Below are 22,008 nucleotides of genomic sequence, written 5' to 3' on the forward strand. Positions count from 1 at the left end.
CAACTTCCCATCTCCCTCCTCCAAAAAAGTGTCCATTAGTATAGTTTTAAGTTATTTGAAAAGCTCTACAAATTCACACAGGATGGTCAAATCATCATTGCTATTACTGCCCATTGTTACTGAATGGCAGACATACCTTCCTTCTGAAACCCAAATCTCATATGTATGCCTCCTTAGCCCAAATAACCACATCCTTCTCTGAAAGCCACCTAATTGGAAACAAGTTCCATAAGCTGGTGACTTCTACTCACAAGGCCATTTACTACACAGTTCTCGCCTGATACACAGCTGAAGCATCCCCACTGTTAGCTTTCAGATAACTAAAGCAAGGATAACCATGACAAGGTGAGCATTAAAGAGGAACAATTAAAGTCTCTTGATCAACCAGAGGTTGGAAACAGCACTACAGAGCACCACTGCTACCTGGGAAACAATGGGGTTTGACATTTTCAAATAAATATTCAAAGCAAACAAGGACATTTTGGTTTTTATAGTTTTGTGCTAAAGAGTGTGTCATTTGTTCCAGTATGATACTGGAAATGCAAGTACTGAAAATAATAAGCCATTGTTAGAGGTGAAATTCATATTCTAAAACTTGCACTTGACATAGTTTACATGTCTTGTCTCTCTGCGCCACTCAGAGCAGCAATAAGCCTGTGGCATGAAGATAGCTGCACAGCCTCTCTCACATCTACAATTCTCTGAGAACTTAAAGTTCAGCTCCAACTTCAGCTGCCAGAGATAATATGATTGAGGAGGAGTTCAAAACTCTATAGGAACCGAGTGCTTGTTTGTTCCGAGATTTTTCATAGGGTGCCGAAGTTACTGACTCCACAGGGCAACCAACAAATGACTGGTACTTGGATGTTTGTGAGACCAAGAAGAAAGAGTTCTTCTTCGCCCACTGGGTAATGCAGCTCAGCCAGTTCCTTCCCACACCCTGATGACACATTGCTGTTGCACCATGATGAGTTGTACTTTTTCAGTGCAGGACACAGGACACATTTTTACCTGTACATTTATCTGTGAGAATAACTGCATCTTCGATTCTCCAATCTGTTACTCTTGACTGACTCATATCATGAGTCTAACCAAAAAATAAAACATTCAAACGGAGATTAGAGATTTTGAGACCAAGGAGTTTAAGTCACATCTCACCTTGCCTGCTTTCCCTTAAGTTCTGACTGTACTCAAGCTGAAAGTTAGTCAGGAGAAGCATAATATATGTAAATGACAAACAGCTTCTACTCAGACAAAAAAACAAAAATTAAAAACAAACATATCCTCTGAGGTTCAAGGAGGAAATATGAATATCCTAGATACTGGTGACTATCTCTAGACAACAAAATCAGCATCTGAATAGCAGTGTGTCATTTCAGAGTGGCGCATCAGAAACAGATGCAGAAACATCACATACAGATGAACGTTTCAACTTTTATAGTCCCCAAAACCCCAACAGAGAATTCTCACGATTCTCTCTGCAGTTCCTCACAAAGAGGATTTATAGAGAATGGGCAGTTTCAGGGATAATTACTTGGAGAAAATTGCAACTTCTTGTCTGTATATACCTGAAGCAGATTCTTACAGAATAATATAAAAATTCCTAAGTCAGAAGAAAGAAGGGTCCAGTTGTTATTTAATAAAAAAAAAAAAAAAAAAAATCAAAGTTCCCTACATTCTCTGGTTTATTTGATTCATGGTTTGCGTCAGTCATGATTTAAGTTTCCCTGAGGACTAGTATATGGTGATCATAAGGACAACAGTTACCTAACGTTTTGAAATAATTACTTTAAATATATTTAAGCTTTTGAAAAGGCTCTGTTCTCACAATTTTAAAGGTTTGGGGAGAACACCCCATTGCCTTGCAACGCCACATAAGTGCCATCCTTTCACCTACATTCCCTCTTTCCTCATCCCCAAAAGCAAGGTTCTTCCATTTGAGCAATTCACTCAGGAACTCACCATCTAGGCTCTTGGCTGCAGGCACTCGTCTCCTCCCCGCATCTCATCAAGCCCAAGTTGTGCTTTTATTAAAGGCCTGATTTCTTCTTTTATAATCATCCCTCAGTGCTGACAGGCCTTGCGGCAACACAACTCTCCTCCAGCTAGAATGTCTTTTCAGAGCTTGTCAGTGAAATTCTCAAACTAGTAATAACTCTTGCCAACCAAAAACACACATCTTACCATCCACCGCCTGCTACCTTCGAGCGATAGTCACTGCATCTGCAAACATCCACTAATACGTGCCTCCCTCAAACCCCTCTTGCCTCCAACAAGGGGAGCAAGTGGTTTAAATATATTTTTAGACAAGTTTTCTTCTATTACTGTTCACTAACAAAACTATAACTTAATTCCTTCTAGGAGATTTCTGAAGATAACAAACCTGGCTTATTTGACAGCACTAGGGGAAACTTCCAGTTTCCTCTGACTGCTCACTAACTTACGATGTCCATTAAAAATCAATACAACTTATCTTCTACTACAACTACCTAAAACACAAAAATTTTACATAGCTTTACTGCTTATGGCTTCTGGGTTGCTATCCCAAATACCCACCCTAAATACAACAACACTGTTATCCTACGTTAGTTTACTACTTTTAAAAGACAATCTTTGTAGGAAATATTTTTATATATTGTATACTGTTTTAAAGATAACCTTTAAGAACAGGTTTCACAGATTACACCTGTCTTGCAGAAAGAGGATAGTCAAAACACAAGTGCAAGGGTGTAAATAAAAGAAAATTAACCAAGCAATTTACCAAAAAAAAAATTCAAAACCACCACTATAAGAGTTTCAGAATTTAAGAGCTTTAAAATAAATTAGTAATTCTATAGGACTATAGGTAGCAGCCCAATAATATTCACTGCCCTCCAAGTTTGCTGAGGAATGTGCTCCAGAATCTAAGCTTTGAATATATTTCTAGCTTTAGCGTCTTTTTCACAATTGTGAAAAGAACCCCAAACAACTAAGCAATGGAAAACATGGTTTTTAGATTAACCTTCATCACTGTCCTAATATTCTTGTAAATAGAAATCCTGGCCTCTCAGTAAACAGCCTGAGGTACTGCAGGTGCATATGCATGCATGCTGGGCATATCTGCGCAGATGTAGTTGGGGTAGGAAAGAATTCATTCCTTCATCCCTCCTCGAACAAAAAAAGCCACTGCAGCTTCAATACCACAGTAGCTAAGCAACTAAGATCCTCCTCCCCTGGGAAAGTGGAAGGAGATAGTGGAGTCAGATATACTTCCTGCACTACCATAAACTTCCCATGACTAGAATCCCAGGACCAAGCATCCTGCTCTCCCTTGCAGTGGAACTGCAATGGTTTAGTAGCATTTGTACCCATGGAGAGGGGGAGGCAAGACTAAGCTCTTTAAATCCCAGGATAATAATAAATAATAAATAACCATAATAAAAGAGCCTTCCCCCACACTAACAGTCATGGAGGAAAAAATAATTCACTGGAATATGCAAAATACATGTATTTTCTGCAGATCTGAAAAGTATTAAAATAGGACAGTTACTTAAGAATAGATTTTTAAAATGGCTAAAAAAGCTGTACCACTTTTACCCTGAAATTAGATGCTCAAGCAACGGTGCCATGCTTCAGCTTTCTTTTTTTTTCCTGGCAGCTATATCACAAAATAATATATTGTGAGGCATAACAAAGGAAGATGAGGAGTAGATGTTTAAAAAAAGATCGTTCTAATTTTTTACTGTTACACCAATTTTACTCTAGTACAACTCCACCGATTTGGAATAACACTAGTTACTAAAACTGGTTAACCAAACAGAGAATCAGGCCTGTTAAGTTTGTTTCTGTGAGGCTGAACTTTTTTAACTCCAGCATCTTTAGTAATTACATAATACAAAAAATAATAGCAGCAGCAGCAGCTGCTGTCTTCATACCTTATTCTGTCAGCCAACAGCTTTTATTTTTTAAACTGTGGTAATTAATTCTGGATATTCAATGACAACATTCTCCGAGCAATCTAGAACTCATACTACTTTGTGGACTGATTTGGACATCTGGAAGGAAACAGGAAGCCTGAGTCCCTTCTCCTTTTTGGATTTGTCTTTTCTAGACAGACACTCTTACGGAGTTGAAGGCAACGGACATTGCAGCAGCACCTCTCAAAAACAATATATGGCAATGCAAATGCTTTTCAATCTTCACTGGTTTCCCATTCATTTCAAAACAAGGAAATGCAATTCCTGATTTCCAAAGCATTTTAAAAAGACTGATAATGGGCTACCTTCAAGACCTCTTCACCCTCCAAACCCCCAACACTAAGACAACTTCATGAATGATGATGCAGCTAATAAGAACCACATTTAGATGATCAAATGCAGGGAACAGAGCATTCCCAGAAGCAGGAAGCAGGCTACAGAACTCCTTGCAATAAGATTAGATTGATTCCAAGACGGACTATGTTCTGATCAAAATACAAGACACACCTTTTCAATAACAGCTCTCTTTGGGAATGGCAAGAGATAAAAAAAAGTTTCTGAACATACATTCAAATACCCCTCTATTCTGAGGCAACAGAGAGAAAAGACAGCAAATGCCCTAGACTCCCCTGCTTTTCCATAATCTTGTTTCGTGCTTGGACTCAAAGTGAGACAGGTCTTTACGCAAACCAAGGCAAGAAGGTATGTAGTTGGGGTGAGTGGGCTGAGTTGGCCTGAGTAACTGAAACCAATCCATTTCTCAGAAGGAAGGAGCAGCCAAGGAGCAAAGTGACCCCTCAGCAGCTACTCTTTTCAGAGGGAAGGTAGCAACGAGTTGTGACCCATCCGTGCCTAGAGTAGCCACCTGAAAATGCCAAGGTCAGGGCAAGCTGTAAAAGGAGAGCAGATTCTTCCAACACAGGTGGGGGACACTGAAATCAGACTTCCCAACCAGCCACAAACAGTGCTTCCGATTCCCCACACTGGTTATCAAGAAGCCAAAACAAAAACATACACAGCCCCCTTTACTGCATTTCAGTCTCTGGCTCCCAATCAGCCACTAGGTCCAGTAAAGAGACCAGTTATTTAAAACTCTATGCTCTTTACCAAAAAGATTCCTCCTGACCTCAAAGGGTCAGCCACAGTACGAGATCAATATGAGTTTGGATCTTACCCAAAATACCACACTGCCAGCCAATCCTTTAGTAACTAAAACTAAAGGTTTATTATAAAAAGAAAGACACAAACTATAAGAGAAATGTTAAAGGATTAAAGAAGCTAGAGCAGTGTTTCTCAAATGCGGTCACTAAGATTTTTCTGCGACCACACGAGTCTCCTGGCTGGAGATGGGGTGTGGGGGAACGAAAGCAGCGGCCCCATCCTGCAGTGCTCAACTGTTGTTCCTGGATGCGATGCCTTGGTGTTTGCTGGCGCTGCCAGCAGGAGATTGGCGCCATGCAGCACGCAGCCTCCTGGGGGCTCTGGGCAGTGCCTCTGCAGGTTCGTAGAGCTGGTGTGTGCGCTTGGCTGGGGAGAAACCTTCGACTCTGCAGGCGGCTGGTGAGTTCCTGATCCACCTTCCCGGGGGCAGAGAGGCTTTGTGGGAGTCGCCACGGGGCTCCAGGGGTGAGCTCTGGGCTTAATCCCCCCCACCAGATTCAGCCATAGGGAGCTGGCAGCAAGCTCTGGGCTTCAGCCAGGGGCAGTGGGGCATCGGCAGGACTGACAAAAACTGGGTGGGCCCAGGGTGAGGCAGCAGAAGGGAGCTCAGGTCAATGGGGAGGGGAAGCAGCAGGACCCGGGGGCGATGAGGGTGGAGTGGGTGGGAAGCTGAAGGAGGTGATGGGGGGCCAGGGGAGGCAGTAGGCGCTGGAGGGGGGGGGGGGGGAGAAGGAGAAGGTTGGGAGAGCCAGTGGAGGCTGGGGGGATGGATGGGACACTGGGGAAGTATTTTAGGAAAATCCGTCCGAGCTGCCACCAGCAAGGAGTTGGTGTCCGCGATCTGAGGCCATCAAAAAATTGGTTGTGAGAACCCCTGAGCTAGAGCCTCCTGCAAGCTCAAGACAGCAACAGGATCAGCAGCAGACAGACCTAGAACGGATCGGCTTAGGTTGGTTATATAATTGGCATGTTTTCCCCCTCCCCTTGTAAATCAAAGTAAGTTGCATATACATAGCGGTGGGGTCATGGCAGCACAGGTGTTTTGTTTTGTTTTTGTTGTTGTTGTTTTTTTTTTTTTAAAACTTAAGCCAGTCGGATTAGTATCCTGGCAAATACATGTCAGGTAAAAAGGTTTCAAGTCCTGAACACCTGATCAGAGCATGAATGGCAAATGTGGTCTCTGAGGAAAGAAAAATTTCAAGTCAGAATGAAACGACTTTGTCCATAAGCTCCAAACAAGGAAAATGATCCATAATTTTATGTAATTAAGTCTCTGCATAGAAAAGGAAACACCAGCTTCCTGTCTAAGAAAAATATTTACCTATCATGGACTTGTTCCAAAAGTGCTGAATATGTTAACAAAAAGACATTCTTCAAAGGGTTTTTATAATTTTAAGTGAGTCAACTTTTCACTTGCTCCCTGGTCCTTCTTATGCCTGCTTAAAATATACTATGATTCAGAGACATGCAACTTATTTTCTTCTATACATCCTTTATCAATATGTAACTTACAAAAATCAAGGTACATTTAGTGCCAGTGGTATCCAAATAAGGAATGTTATCTAAAACTCAGAAACAGTAGCTAAAACAGATCAGGAACAATATACTGGAAAAACAAATAGATACACCAAAATACAAAGTTTCCCTCATACTGTCAAAATAACTACACATAATACGCTCTCCTCCCATTAACCTATAAAATGAGTGCATCTCAGTTAATTTGAGCCTCCGTGTGGTTCTCTCTCTCAGATCTTTCTTTTAGGTCTTCAGCTTGTGAACAGTCACATCACTGACTCTGTAGGATTCAGTGATTTCTCAAGTTTCACTCTCTCCATGAAATACTCTCCCTAAATAACCTATATATCATCCACTACCTCTGTCCCATCTCCCATTGCCTCAGTCTTTGCTCTAAAACCTAGCTTCAAAAAAATTACAGAACCACATCCTGGAACATCACATTGGAAGCCCTTAGTCTTCATTCAGGGCCTGATCAAAAATCCATTGATGTCAATGGAAAGGCACCCATTGATTTCAGTGGGCTCTGGACCAGGCCCTTAAACAGTCCCATAACAGCTATTCCTAACCATAGCCACAGCACTTAGCTGTGTTTCTTACTAAAACAAGTTTGAACAACATAAATGCTCACACATACTAGCAGGAGATAAAGTGTTTAGAATACAGGGAAGGATGTGCTGTGGCTGAAACACAAGACTGGGAGTCAGGAGACTGAGAATAAAGTTTAGGCTCTGCCTCAGATTTCCTAAGTCTCAATTGCAGTGTTCCACTTCTTCCATCAGTGAAATGGTAATACCTGCCTCCCGCACAGAGGCTTAATTTTGTTTGTTTGTGAAGTGCTTTGAGAACCTTTCATCGAAAGAAACATACACATGGAAAGCATTACTATTGTTATTAAAATCCAGTCATGGTACCATGCAGAAAGCATTGCAAAAATAAAGGCACCATTAAATCAAGTATTAAAAATGCTTTTAATGCAGTCTTTATTCATGCCCCAGTAAGATATTTAATGGAAGATTATATTTACTTCTTCCAGGGACAAAGAGCAAGATTCATTTTGCAATGTGCCATATGGCCCGCATAACTACATAAAGAACGCATCTTTGTTTCAGAAATTAAGGTTTTCCAAATTAAGGGCTTATTTTTCTTGCAATATAATAAACATACATTTGAAACATTTAATTCTAGTTAGATAATCAAAGACTGTTTACTTAGATTATAACTTTCTTCAAAAGCAGCACATTCGCTGACAAAGGAAAGACCACTTCAAAAGTTCTTTCTGTAGTCAACACCCTGGAGAATGCTGTCTTAACCTTATGATAAGTCTGTATTTTTCTTTGTGGCTCAAAGACCTATTTAAAATGCCAGCATTCTATGACACAGATAAAACCAATTAATTACAAACCACAGATATTAGAAAGAGTATTTTATTAAAATAAAAGCCAGCCGTTCTGGTTTCTGTTCAACATGTGACAGGTAATTGGCCACTCACACACACTGAACCAAGCAGGACATGCTGCTAGACATTACCTAATTGAATTAAATTACTGGGATCAATATGCCCTCCAGCATCTGACAGGAACAGAAAAACAACAATCAGGTATACATCATTCCATTGTTCTCTTCTTACATATTTCTAAGGAGCCTTTAGAATGGCATCCAGGAGCTGACATTACCTTTGCTGCCCTTTCCTGTCATATATCCAAATGTCTACAACTGTTCAGCTTTTAAACATAGCCTATTTCTCTAACAGAGGGTGTTAATGTGAACAGTGCAGAAAATCAAAATAATTAAAACGGGAAATTTATTAAAACAGCAAAAAGGGGGAACAAGTAGTATCGCAATTCTCAGATGGTTGCTTAAACCAACAGCTCTGCAAGATTAAAGAATGTTCTATATGACACAACACCGTTCTGTTACCGGACATGAGAAATGCAGCAGAAGCACTAAAGAGAATATAAAGACAGACATCACTGAAGTGAAGAACCCAATCAGAAAGACAATTCAGGTGGACAAGCCAATTTTACAACACCAAAATGATACATGTGCAATGAAATTAGAAGGATATTGGTCCATCACAGGAGTGATTTGACATTAGATATAAACTATAAAACTTAATCACCAATGGGTTTGGGTGTGAATGTTTAAACAGAGAGAGCCAATGAATGGAAGAATGAGAATGTTTCTGGAACAGGGAGAGAAAATCATTTTCAGATTTTTGTCATAACAGAAAATCCAGGAACTGAATACAGGACAAGCCTCATTCAAAATCTATTTCAGCTCTGTGACCCTAGACCAGAAAGGGTTAAGCCTAGCAACCTTTGAGAACACATTTAAAAGTATTGAAATGGTAATTATAGCCATTCCTTGTAATTAGCAAACAGCCATGAATGCAAATGTATTATTGGTAGTTACTTGATGCTGGTTACCTATATCTTGTTAGAAATTAATAATGTAGATAAACTGCTTTCCTGTCTACTACTATTGTTCTATTGATACAAAAGATCAAAATAGAATATTAACATTTAGATGAACCTTGGGTGTAATATCATTTGTCTGTATTTCTCTTTGAGATTTTAAGTAAACTATCTATTAACTGTGCTAATGTAGCTAGTTACTGGTGTGCATAGAAAATAGGAGATGTTACTTCAAAGCCTCAAATAATTACCTATTATGCCCAAAGATCACCTGCTGTGATGTCTGCAGCCCAGTGGTTGTCAGCCTGCTAAAAGACTATAAAAGAAGTCTCGGACCCAATCCTTTTTATTTTAGGACTGCTTGGATTTCATTAGGGGAAGTTCAAGTTGCCAGTCTAAGGTCCCAGTCTGAGACTGGCTCACCCTGCTATTTCTTATAGAAGAAATTATACAGATTCTGTACATGGACTATTAGGTCTTCATTTCCTGCTTCTTTTCTCTGGACTGGATTTCTAAGAAAGAAGCTCTAAACAAGGACTGATGAGCTGTTTGGGTAATTTCCAGAGACTTTGCAAATTAAGAACTTTGCAACTGATTTATGAACTTTTATTCTTCTCAGTAGGTATATGATCTTTTTAATCAATACTCCTTTCTTTCTTTTTTTAAATAAACATTAATTTAGTTAATAAGCATTTGCTTTAAGTATGTATCTGGGTAAGATTTGAAATATTAATTGACCTGTTTGGTAATGTGTGTCCAGTCATTTGGGATCAGTAGAACTATTTTTTTCATAGGCTGGATAAAGATTTTCAGTAAACCCCACCCATCATATTTGATTTGGCTGTCTGGGTGGAGGCCAAAGGGCAGGATGACTTTAAGGGAACTATATTTTTATCTTCTGAACAACCAGTGAGGAGATCAGAAGCTGTTTGTTGCTGGCTTGGTATATTTATGGAAGAAAAACCCCCAGCACTAGGGTAAGGGGGTGGGAGGGGTCTGCCTGCCCCATTCTCTGCAGTTTTGCCTTGTTTAAGCTATTTTAGTATGTTTCACTAGAGGCCAACATCACAAACTCATTATGGGATAAAGAAATCTTCAGGGAAATTAAATCCTACAAAAAAGGCTGGACTGCTTAAATTCTGACAATGAAAGGCAATAAAGTTGACATCCAAAGAGTGAGGAAAAAACTTAATTTCTTGATGTTGCTTTAAGTATTAAGTTTTTAACTGGGGTTTTCCCTTTGTTTAGATTGATAACACAACAGAAAGGCTCAGAGTATTACTAAACCAATCAAAAGAAACAACCACCAGAGAGAAAGACAGACCAAGGAAAACTTGCAACCAAAATGAAAGAAAGAACTTTGCATACTGAGAAGCCCTGGAGCAACTTCAAATATTTAAAGGTTCATTTATCTTCACATGCAGAGAGGCTACCTAAAACGTTACTCACTTCCCCCCAAGACAAACACTGCTGATTGGAAAATGAAAGCCTTTAAAGATGAACATCCTTTCCAGCCACTACCAACTTGGGATCCCTTGTCAGAAACTAAAGTTATGAAGCAAGATAGAAACAATTTATTAACTAAAGTTATCCTAATGATGAACTAAAATATATTAACAGTCTAGAGCAGTAGAGCGCAAACTTCTCCTGTCTCATCTCCCTTACCATGCACAGAATGTGTCATGTGCCTCCCTCCCTCGCCCCGGATCGCCACACTTACTTCTGCGCTGTTGCTGGCAGTGGTGCTGCCTGTAGATTTGGGCAGCTGGAGAGCAGCGACTGCTGGCCAGGGTGTTCATATTGCTTGCAGTGCGGGAAGGCAATTTTTAAAATCCTATTCCCATCCCACCCCACACTACCCACTCTATTTTTGTCCTACAATACCCACTTTATTTTTATCCCACTCCTGCTATTATGGCTGGGGATCATGCAAGACTCCACTTCTGCACCGGGACTGAGATTCTGTGGGTCCCAGAAGACCTGCCACCATAATAGTGGCAGTGGGATAAAAATTGGACAAAATGTGGGAGCGGGTAGGAGTGAGAATTGCAGGTCGGGACAGGAACGTGATTAAAAAAATAGTCCTCTCACACTGCAAGTAACATGAACTCCCTGGCCAGCAACCACCGCTTTCGGCCACCCAGTTCTGAAGGCAGTGTTGCCGCTAGCAGCAGCGCAGAAATAAGGGTGGGAACACTGAATTTGTATGTTTGTTTTTAGAAGGGTGAATGGCAAAAGTTTCTTCGCACCCCACCAAAGAACCTCTTGTGGGCCTCCCCCCCCCCCCACACACCTCCATCCAGGGGTCTGTGTGCCTCACTTTGCACACCGCTGGTTTAGAGAAAGCAGAGGTTTGATTGTTACTATTCTGAAGTGACTAATATCACAAGCATGGTCAATAGCAGGTTGAACAAAGAACAACAGGCAGAAATATATGATAACGTATACCTTTTAGATGTTGAATTGGGTAAAGAGAATTGTGGCACTAGGATTCACAGAAACACAGGCACACACTAAATTAGACACACAACAGGCAAGAGTTGAGGTATAAAAGTTTGGTGTGGTCTATTTGCTCTCATATTTGATAAGAATTCAGACCAGCCAAGAGAAAAATGTTAAAAGAATTGAATTAAAGTAATTAACGTATTTATATAATAACTTAAATAATGACTAACGGAAGGGGATGAAGAGAAAAAAACCTAAGATAGAACAAACCAATATCTGAACATTTTATTAACAAAAAAATGCTATATGAACACCATATACAGAAAACAAAGTTAAAGCAAAACTGCAATTTAATATGAAAGATTTTAATCACTATCTACTTACACACAAAATACATCACTGAGCTCTACAATATTCATTTGAAAAGACTGTCAAACAGGGAACACTGCTATCTTGACAGCCCATGGCAGAAGTCAAGACAAAGAAAATGAAATTCATTATTTCAATGAGAGAGGCAGTGATGGTCAGACATAAGATTTTTAGTAACAGAACAATAAGAATCTTGAAAGTCTCTGCCACTCTATTTCATTCTAACAGTGAAATGCATTTCCCCTGTCTTAAGCCACTTCCCAGCAGGAAGACCAAACTGACATCAGCTCCCACTGAGGCAGGTATGCAGGCATACACACACACAAGCAGCAGTCACAGTTAGGGAGATACAATATTTAGAGATACCTGTCCTTGTAATTTATTTAAAACTCAGTACTGTATATTATTCAGCTGTGTTTGTCTAGCTAAGATTACATATCACTACACTGGTGAGTAGACCATTAAATGACCTAAAAGAAGGTCATGGACACAAGCAATGTGGCAGACCATCTAGTACAGCAGAACCTCAGAGTTACAAACAACTTGGGAATGGAAGTTGTTCGTAACTCTGAACACAACATTATGTTCTTTCAAATGTTTACAACTGAACATTGATTTAATACAACTTTGAAACTTTATTATGCAGAAGAAAAATGCTGCTTTTAACCATCTTAATTTAAATTAAACTAGCACAGAAACAGTTTCTTTACCTTGTCAAATTTTTTTTTGAACTTTCCCTTAATTGTGTTAGTAGTTTACATTTAACACAGTACTGTACTGAACAGTGTTTGCTTTTCTTTTGGTCTCTGCTGCCTGACTGTGTACTTCTGGTTCCAAATGGGGTGTGTGGTTGACCAGTCAGTTTGTAACTCTGGTGTTCATAACTCTGAGGTTCTACTGTATACTGCAACAGCTCAAAATTAACAGTCATGTAGTTTTATGAAGTTAGAGCAGAGAGAAAACAGAGGAACCGATTGTAGGCAATATATATGTATATGCATATATATACACATGTACATAAAATAGTAAAATCCTCACTTACACAATTATAAGAGTTATAACAAGTGAGAAGTATCAAGTCATCTGTGATTCAAATGCAGGTCAGTTATGGCAAATGCATACAAAAAAAAGTAAGTGGTAATAAATAAGAGGGGTTAACTTATAACTATATCAAGTTCACAGTAGTACTAGAAGAACATTGGTGTTTTAATAATGAAAATTTTGTTTATGTACACTAGCATTCCTTTAAACAATTAAACAAGAAAATAAACTAGAAGTTTGCCTGGGCCAGTATGAGAGAAACGTACTGTTTGAAAGTTAAGCTTGCGTGTATAATAAAAGGAACACACTGTATTAACATGTACTACTCACATCACTATAACATAGTGTACCGATCTAGGTAAAAACTTTTGTGCACACAAGTGAAAGGTAATTTTATCAAGGAGAACCTGGAGCACATAGGGACTTTAAAAGATATGCTGAAATTTCTAATTTGATAAGCTGGAAAAAATTGTGACAGCCAGTTAGAGATGGAAGGTGGAAAAAGCAGAGGGGAGAAAGAAATGGTGGTATCAGGATGGAGGTAATATTTTCACACTTCATAACACTGTTTTTGTCTGCCTAGTCATTTTTTTTCCATAGTGCCAGAATTGATGCATTTAGTTACAACTTTTATACATGACAATTTTTTATTTTATTTAAGCATGGAAATTGGACATGGAGATTCAAATTGAGACTAACTGCTATTGAGAATCTTACAGAGAATGCCCTTAAATTTAGAGCAACTTGAGCCAGAAAGTTTAGTAACAGCTTGTGCACTTAGTCCTAGCAGAAGGAGATTGTGATTTCATTCCACAGACAGTGCTGCAACGAAGTTAATGGAAGCCAGCATGTACATGAGGAGATCCAATGATTTGAGGGGAGCTAGGCTTAGTTACAATACTAATATATTCATCAAAATTTAAAGGAGCTAATTTAAAGATGGATAATCTTTTAAAATACTGGCTAATGGCTGCTGAACGTGCCAATATAACCATAATGGAGGAAAGCAAAAGAAACAACTAGTACTGCCAATCATGGAACATATTGACAGTGGAGGAATTCATAGGCAGAAATCAAGAAAAAAAAGAAAAGAAAAGAGACATACCTTATTACATTAACACTAACAACAATTTCACAAATTCATACTTTTCAGGCATTTGATATGAGGTGTTAGTACCTGACTGAAAAGTATGAAAAGAATATTCAAAACTTCTCTTTTACTAGGTTTAAGCTATAAATAAACCTAAAGTTTAAAAAATTGCTAAGACAATTATAATTGTTTTAATACATAATGAAAAAGTTTACTATAAAAATCTTAAGATTTCAACATGCAGGATGTATAGTTTTATTTACATGACATACATGTTTATCAGTTCAGTCAGCATAAAAAAGAATATCAAATATCTAAGTTAACCCTCATGTATTTTTTCCATATATATGAGACCAATAATTTAGACTGAAATAGATTTATCATATATGGTATCAACATTGCTTTCTAATACCCTAAAGTTCAGATTTTTAGTTGCTGCATTTTTACAGCTTATGACTTTCAAGCAACAATTCCTCCTTTCTTACAATTTAAAGGGGCAATATACTGCTTTTCACTATGTTTTAATCAAAAGTACAAAATTTTAACTGGTAATGCCTCTGAGCCATTACTTACGTAACTACAGAATGAATTACAATATTCTGATTGATGCTTATGAAATAGTTACATCGTATAAAAGTAAGCACACAAATTAACACCCTGGGATAACAATATTAATTTCTCACATAAGAAAAATTATAAAACAGCATGACTATACTTTGCTATACACAAACATTTTTTAGAAGTCAGCTGAGTGCAGGCTGTCATCCCAGCAGCAAAAAAAAGTTCTCTCTCTCTGAAGGAATATGTAAGAATTCGTTCCTTATATTTTCACTCATTTTTTCCACCTAACTAGGCGCCATCTGTATCTTTTTCTTAAATCCTCTTAGTTTTGACCAAACTTTTCTGCAAGGAAAGAAGAAATATTTCCTTGAAAAATAATCAGAAATACTGAGCTCTTCTTAGGTTTCCAGGACAGATCTAAGTACACTTCACAGATCAGTGAAGGGAAGATGAGCAATCTGGAACTCAAAACCTTGACATATGTCCCACAAATTCCTCTATTAAATATTATTAATCCCTCACCTGTCAAACGCAGGGAACTGGACTAGAGGACCCGATGAGGTCCCTTCCAGTCCTAGGGTTCTATGATTATTGTTATACAGAGAACTGGCAGTGACTCCAATATTTAGTTTGCCAAATACTTTGCATTATAAGAGATTTTTGTCATCTCTCTTTAGCTTTACCACCTCTATTATTTGTAGCAGGGTTTTGGCAGGGGAAAAGCATAGTTTACTATTACCATGAAAATCTGCTCAGGTTTGGCTGAATATAAACTATTAAATAGCTATTTCCCTACCATGGCTCGTGGTATTACTGGGTGATTTTGGCAGCATGCCAAAACATCATGAGCATTCTAAGGCTGGGACCCCACAGCAACTACCACAGCAACATACACTGCACTGGAAACTCCTGAGAACAGAAACTCTGCCCAGTTGCTGCCAGAGCAGCTATAGTATCAGAGGAAGGGATGGGCCCAACACATGGTCCCAATGGCCTATTGCTCACCTCTAGGAGTACCACATAGGGCGGATATTCCCCCCCCCACCCCCACCCCACACACACACCTCCCAGAGTGGGATGAGAACCCCAGAAGATAAATTCAAATAATAATGTGTACCAGAAGAAGAATGAGCTCTAAACACACTGCTGCGGAGTGCATTAATAATTGTGTACCCTTCACAATTATTAAGCTGTGGCTAGCAATAAATCCCAGCTCTCCACTACAGCAGACGCAAATCTCACCCACTCAGCCACACTGCATATATTTATTTTCCATTCTGTCTGTAGAATAGGGCTACGCATGCATATGTAACTCACTATTTTTCACTGTATCATGCAACCTCTTTTAGTGCAAGGTTCAAATAAGATAACAGTCTTCTGCTACCAACTAATATATTTAGTCCTATAGTTGAAGGAGTACTGCAGTGCTTAAAATTCAGGATTCAAACCCTGATGATGATGCACGATCAGCAGTTATTACAATTGACCATGCAACATTCATTCTGCCCCCTTATGCAGACTCATTGTGACACATTCTTTGATCACACAATAACATACTATCTTTTCCACTGAACAGGGCAGAGAATGGATGGTGTTGAGAAGTTGTATAGTCAGTATAGTCATCTGTAGGACTCCGGCCTCATTTTTCTAGCAGTTGGAGGGTTTATAGAGAATAAAGTAGGGAATACAAATAGATAAGAGATGGCCTTGGGGTTAAGATGGTGACTGTTACACAGAATTCACTCCGTTCTCTCCCTCTACCACAGGTGATGCTGAGCAAGGAATTTTGGAACATGACCACTATTTTTTTCTTTCATTTTCTAGCATTTTCCAACTTAAGACACCAAGGGCCAGATGATCAGCAAAGCTAAACACTCTGAACCGCAACTGAAGTCCATGGCCGCTCAGTACAGTGAGGCAGTGTGGTCTGGAGTAGTCAGGAATTGATGTTCCAGGTTCTAATCCTGCCTCTGCTACTGTGTGGCCTCAAGCCAGTCACTGTCTTTGTCTCAATTTCCCCATCTGTAAAACAGGTATAACAATACTCTTATCTCCTCAAGAAGTTGTGAAGATAAACTTATTGTTTGTGAGACACTCAGCATTACAGTGATAAAAACCATAAAACCATGAGTAAATTAATAATTCTGTATTCAGTGCACGGTTTTATATGGTGTTAAGTCAGTAACCACGTTGGATGATAGGGATAAATATATATTGAATAGCTCCTTCATTCACTGAGCACTGTCCCTCCTGTGCAATAAGTGACATGACATGACAGAGGTCATGTGGAAAAAAATAATATGCAATCAGGTCATTAAGGTGTCTCATAATACATGCAAGGGGGAAGAATAAGGTTTCACAGGCAATCTTCAGTCTAGTGTTTCCGGATGTTTGAATGCTTGACTTTACAAACTAACTTCATTTTAATACATTTTAATGTAATTATTATTTATATTTTGGTAGCACCCAGAGATCCCAATTAGAATTCAGGGTTCTATTGTATTGGGTGCTATACAAACACAGAGCAAAAGAAAATCCTTGCCCCAAGAAGCTTAAAAATAGTTATTGAGAAGGTAGCAATAAAGGAGGGCTCTTTAGAAGCTGTTCTCATATAGGACTCAGAATTAAACTGAGTGTTCAAGCTTGATACCAGCTTAACCAATTTATTCCATGATTTGGCCTACCAGTATAGACAGGCCCAGACACCGCTGGAAATTGTGTTTAGAAAACGTTCTCTCCTCTATCCTTACTTTAGGCAAAAATAAAGCTCATTCCATCACTGGCAATACATTTCAGTGGTTGGGAAATTAACATACATCTGTCATGCAAGACCAACCCAACAGGTTTAAAGACACCTAACAACTGCCTCATGGCAAATATTTACTATACCACAAAGAAAACATAGTTTTAAAATGAAAATAAGCATGTAAGCGGATGTGAAGGGGAAGGCTAATTTGTGGCAGAGCTCTATGCAGATTTGCTGGCTCTCACACACTCCCTTTCTCCTGTGGTTGAACGGAATCATGTTTGACATCCCCGGGGAACAGCAACCCATTAAGCATTAACAGCTTTCCTCTGTCGGCCTCACTGATACTCCCTCCGACTCCCACACATGCAGGGATTCACATGTCCTTCCAGTCCTTCTCGGCCATCGCCATAGCCCGCCTCGCGCTCCTCGGAGAGAGGAACTCCGCGAATTCTCCCACTGCTGCCTGGAAGCCGAGCCCCCCCAAGCTGAGCGCTACGGGCCCTGCTCCTCCTCCAGCAAACAGCGGCAGGCGCCTCTCCCAGACACGGGGGGCGGGGGGCAAGCTCCCCTGTAACGCCGCGGAGCAGGAGTCCTTTGCTACGGCCTCGCGCCTCCCCAGCCGCCCGCCCGCCCCGAGTTATTGTGCACCTGCCCCTTTGTCTGATATTTTAACGCTAGTGAAGGAGACTCCGCTGGGCCCCCCCCCCCCGCCATGGGGCTCTGGGCAGCGCTGCAGGGGGCCGCTCCTGAGCAGCCGGAGCCGCCCCCGCGGGGATTCACAGCGGGTCCCTCTCCCACGCGGGAAGGGGGGTCCCGCCCCGCCCCAGCCCCCAGTCCCGGAGCGATGGCGGCGCGCGCGGAGCCCCCGGGCCCTGCACCTGGCGGGCCCGCCCCGGCCGGTCCCTCACCTGGCGCCTGCAGGGGGGAGGTGCGCGCAGCGCCCGGCTCCGCCATCTTCCTGCTGCCGCTGCTGCTTTGCTAGCGGCGAGCGCGGCTCCGGCTCCGGCTCCAGCTATGGCCCCGCCGCGCTGCCCGGGCTCCGCTGGCCGTCGCACAGGCGCGCTGGCCGCTCCGCGGCACCTGACGCCGGGCTGCGGGGAGGCGGGAGCGCGGGCCGGGCTGCCAGCGGGGCTGGAGGAGGCGGCGGCGGGGGCGGCTCCTCCGCCCGGTGCCAGCTGCGCGCAGAGCGGGTGGGGCGGCGGCTCCGGCGCCTCCAGGTGTTTCCCTCCTTCCCAGCGCTCGCTGCAGGTTGCCGGCGTGTGGCAGCCCGTCCCGTCCCGCGCCCTGCTCCGGGCACCAGCGCCGGGGAGCGGCCCTTGGCCCTGCCGCTTAGCTCGTCCTGCTGGCGGGTGGGGGACGCTCAGCAGGCAGCCGAGTTCCCAACTCAGTGGGGCTGGCGGGCCAGGTTGAGGCGCGATCCCCAAGCGGGGGTCGTGTTTCTCGGGCCTAAAAGCTCCGATGGCTTCAGGGTGCGGGAGAATAATGCTCGACAGACAGACAGACAGGCGGGCCGCCGAAAGGGGGTAGCCAAGAGAGGGGCTCCTGCAGTCGAGTCTCTTTGGTTACCGCCCCCCGTCACCTCCGCCTTGACGCACTTCTTGGCCTCTCCATTCTTCTCTCAAATGTTTTGTTCGGATTGCCAGTGTGGGGACAAATTGTTTTCAACGGATCTTGCGCTGGCTGGCTAGATCCTAGTACAAAGTCTAACTTCGCCGTGCAGCCTCTTTAATCATCAGCAGGAAAACTTTCTTCACCAGGACACATCCAGGCATGATGGGGATGGGGGCGGGGACGAGACATCCTCCCTCCCAACAAAACAGCTGGATCGTGCTACACTTAGAGCTAGGTACAGAGAAAACACCTGGATCCAGGTTTGCAATTATTTAAGAACTCATTAGCATAGTGGCTTATCAGTGAGAGGTAGATCATGATGGTCAAGGGCTTGTCTACACTTACCTCCAAGATTTGGCGGCAGTCGACCAGAGTTACGCAAGCTACACAAAAAACTTGCATAACTCCCCTCGACTTCTCAGCTTCTCTTCTGTGCGCCATCTTCACTGCACTGTGCCGATGGGAACCACCTTCTGCTCAATGCAGCACTACGCCACTTCAGAAGGTGGTCTTACTAGGTCGATTTCTGGATCAACTGAGGGGGATCTTCACTGACTTCTCAGTGGATCCAGAGAAATTGATCTGAGGGCGGCAAATTTGCCGCTCTCAGTGAAGATGTAGCTTTAAGTTTCAATTGCATTCTGACTGCTTTGCCCACCATCTTTAGAAAAGGAGGCGGCCTTTAGATTCAAGCATTTTCTTGTATGGGTGGGGATCTGATAATGTGCATATTTGCTCCCTAATTAGATACGAAACCAATCTATAAAACTAATGTTGGCTCAAAGCATGTTTTAAAGGACCAGAAAACAAGTGAATACTAAAAATAGCTTTAAAACTTTTATATTTTTCTCCCTGATTCTTTTACTGTCTGTATATAATTTGTGTTTCAAAATGTAGATCCATTGCAATTCATAGAATATTAGAGTTGGAAGGGACCTCAGGAGGTCATCTAGTCCAACCCCCTGCTCAAAGCAGGACTAACCTCAGCTATATCATCCCAGCCAGGGCTTTGTCAAGCCTGAGCTTAAAAACCTCTAAGGATGGAGATTCCACCACCTCCCTAGGTAACCCATTCCAGTGCTTCACCACCCTTATTCCACACTAAAGGAATTCTAAAACCAGGCAGTGGGCTTTTAAACACCCAGGATGGAAAAAAAAAATCTCATTGCCATTTAAAAAGGAAAGACAACGCTACATGTGAGATGTTAAGCTTTATACCTGTCTTTTGTTGTTGATATAAAGAAAGGCATTGTGTCCTAGCTTTGCATGCAATTTTGTGGAGCAACATGACTTCTTAGTTACATTGATAATTAGGCTCTTGTAATTAGTTTATCCAGGGAAGCTAAAGGAGTTGTAGCATCTGGCTTTCAGGGAGGTCCTGATTTAAATAATTTTTCCAGCTGAGCAGACTGAAACAAAAGAAGGTTAAGTGACTTGTTGAAGGTCACACAGTGCCTTGGATAAACTGCTGGCAAATTCTCATTATTAGCTCCATACTAAGACCTTATCTATATTACAAAGACATTAAATTACTGTGGTGGCTGATGTCCACACTACCTTCCTTGGGTAGGTGGTGCACCAGGAGCACATCCACCAACTTAAGAGGGGCTGCCCTCCCCCATTCTCTGCCAAGAGCCAGGGAAAGCCACCTTGGGCTTTTCCCTTACCTGTTCTCAGCAGAGAGCGGGGTCCAGCTGCTCTGCTCTCCAGTGAAGAGGGGGCAGCTGGGCTCTAGCTGCCCAGCTTGTAAATTTCATGGCTCCATAAATTGACAAGAAGACAGCCAACAGCCCATGTAAGAAATGCAGTGTCCACACTGACATTGCATCGCCCTAATTACGCCAACACAAGCCCCAGACCTCTGGTTGAGGTGCTTTATGATGTCAGCATGGCAGGGGAGTTACATCGGTGGGAGGAGCATTTCAGTGTGTGGACCTTCACTGCTTTATCAACAAAAGCTGACTTTTGTCGACAAAACTCTGTAGTGTAGACCAGCCCTAAATCACTAGACATATTGCCTGCTTTTCTGTGTGGAATACAGGTTGGAAAAGATACAATATATCCTCCAATAGTTTTCTTCCCCTCAATATTCATATATATTTCTAAATACCTGGTTCTTTCCATTTTTTGGGTTGAGAGGAAGGTTACTCAAATACGTTTGCTGTGACAATACGATTGTTTTCTTTTCTCTTGACAGGTTTCAAAAAGAATTATGGAAATTGCTTTCTACTGAAATTTCTTCACTTTCTCGTTGGTATCTGTATGTTTGTGATCAAGGAGCAAGTCTGAAAGCTATACAGGTCAGCTGGTACATCTGTTTTGCTTTTGATCTTTCTTTGTTTCAGCTAATTCCTGTGAAAAGCTCTGATGATCTTTAGTACTAATGCAGCAAGGGATCTCCATTTCTGTGATGGGAAGGCATGTAGTCCTCAGCTGGATCAAGCAAATCCTTCTCTGAACAGAAGCAATCAACTTTTGACAGAATTTAATCATGCAGCTGCTCGGCCCTATGCTATACTTGTGCCTGACAATTATACTCCCACTATATTGTTGTCCACATGAACACACAAGGCAATATGCAACATAATTGTCAGCATTTGGTTTTAGTATTAATGCTACTTAAAATACATTACAATTTTTTGCTACATGTGAATTGTTTGGTTGGAACTTGCTTGTGAACGATTTTTCTTTCAAATTAGTACATTCAAAAGGTGATCTTGGTTTTGATTTGTGTGTACCATTAAAACAGTTTGACTAGACAGAACTGTGATTTCCTATCAAGTAATTATAAATGGTGCATGTAGTAATACCTATAAGTTAAGGTTGCCCAACACTTTCCCTTACGAGGACCTGGTTTTCAGTTGCTTATAACTTTGCCAAAGTTAAACCATTTGGGCTGAAAATTTCCACACTGGGCATCTCCCTCAGGCTGAATTATTCTGGAATGTTTAATCTAAAATGCTGCATCCTGTTCTAAGAATGAGTTTAGGGGAAAATACATTTTTGCCCATGTTAACATTTTTTTTACAATCATTTCACTGAGAAGTTCTATCACCTCCCACAAAAAAAATTCACCCAAATCTGGTCAAGCTA

General features: G+C 41.4%; 1 protein-coding gene across 3 annotated transcripts in view; it reads right to left on the bottom strand.

Moving 5' to 3' along the window:
• The window catches only part of MAP7D2 (MAP7 domain containing 2), a 142,285-nt gene extending 123,375 nt beyond the window's left edge, over nt 1-18,910 (bottom strand). For all 3 annotated transcript variants that reach the window (XM_067545003.1, XM_067545004.1, XM_067545002.1), the window contains exon 1: nt 18,213-18,910. In XM_067545003.1, the coding sequence (XP_067401104.1) occupies nt 18,213-18,258 (46 nt within the window). In that variant the 5' untranslated portion in view covers nt 18,259-18,910. The remainder of the gene's footprint in view (nt 1-18,212) is intronic.
• Between the last annotated feature and the right edge of the window lie 3,098 nt (nt 18,911-22,008).

Source organism: Emydura macquarii, unplaced genomic scaffold (genome assembly GCF_026122565.2).
Source record: "Emydura macquarii macquarii isolate MOO-44397 ecotype Brisbane River unplaced genomic scaffold, CSIRO-AGI_Emac_v2 contig_1043, whole genome shotgun sequence".
Classification (NCBI taxonomy): Eukaryota; Metazoa; Chordata; order Testudines; family Chelidae; genus Emydura; species Emydura macquarii.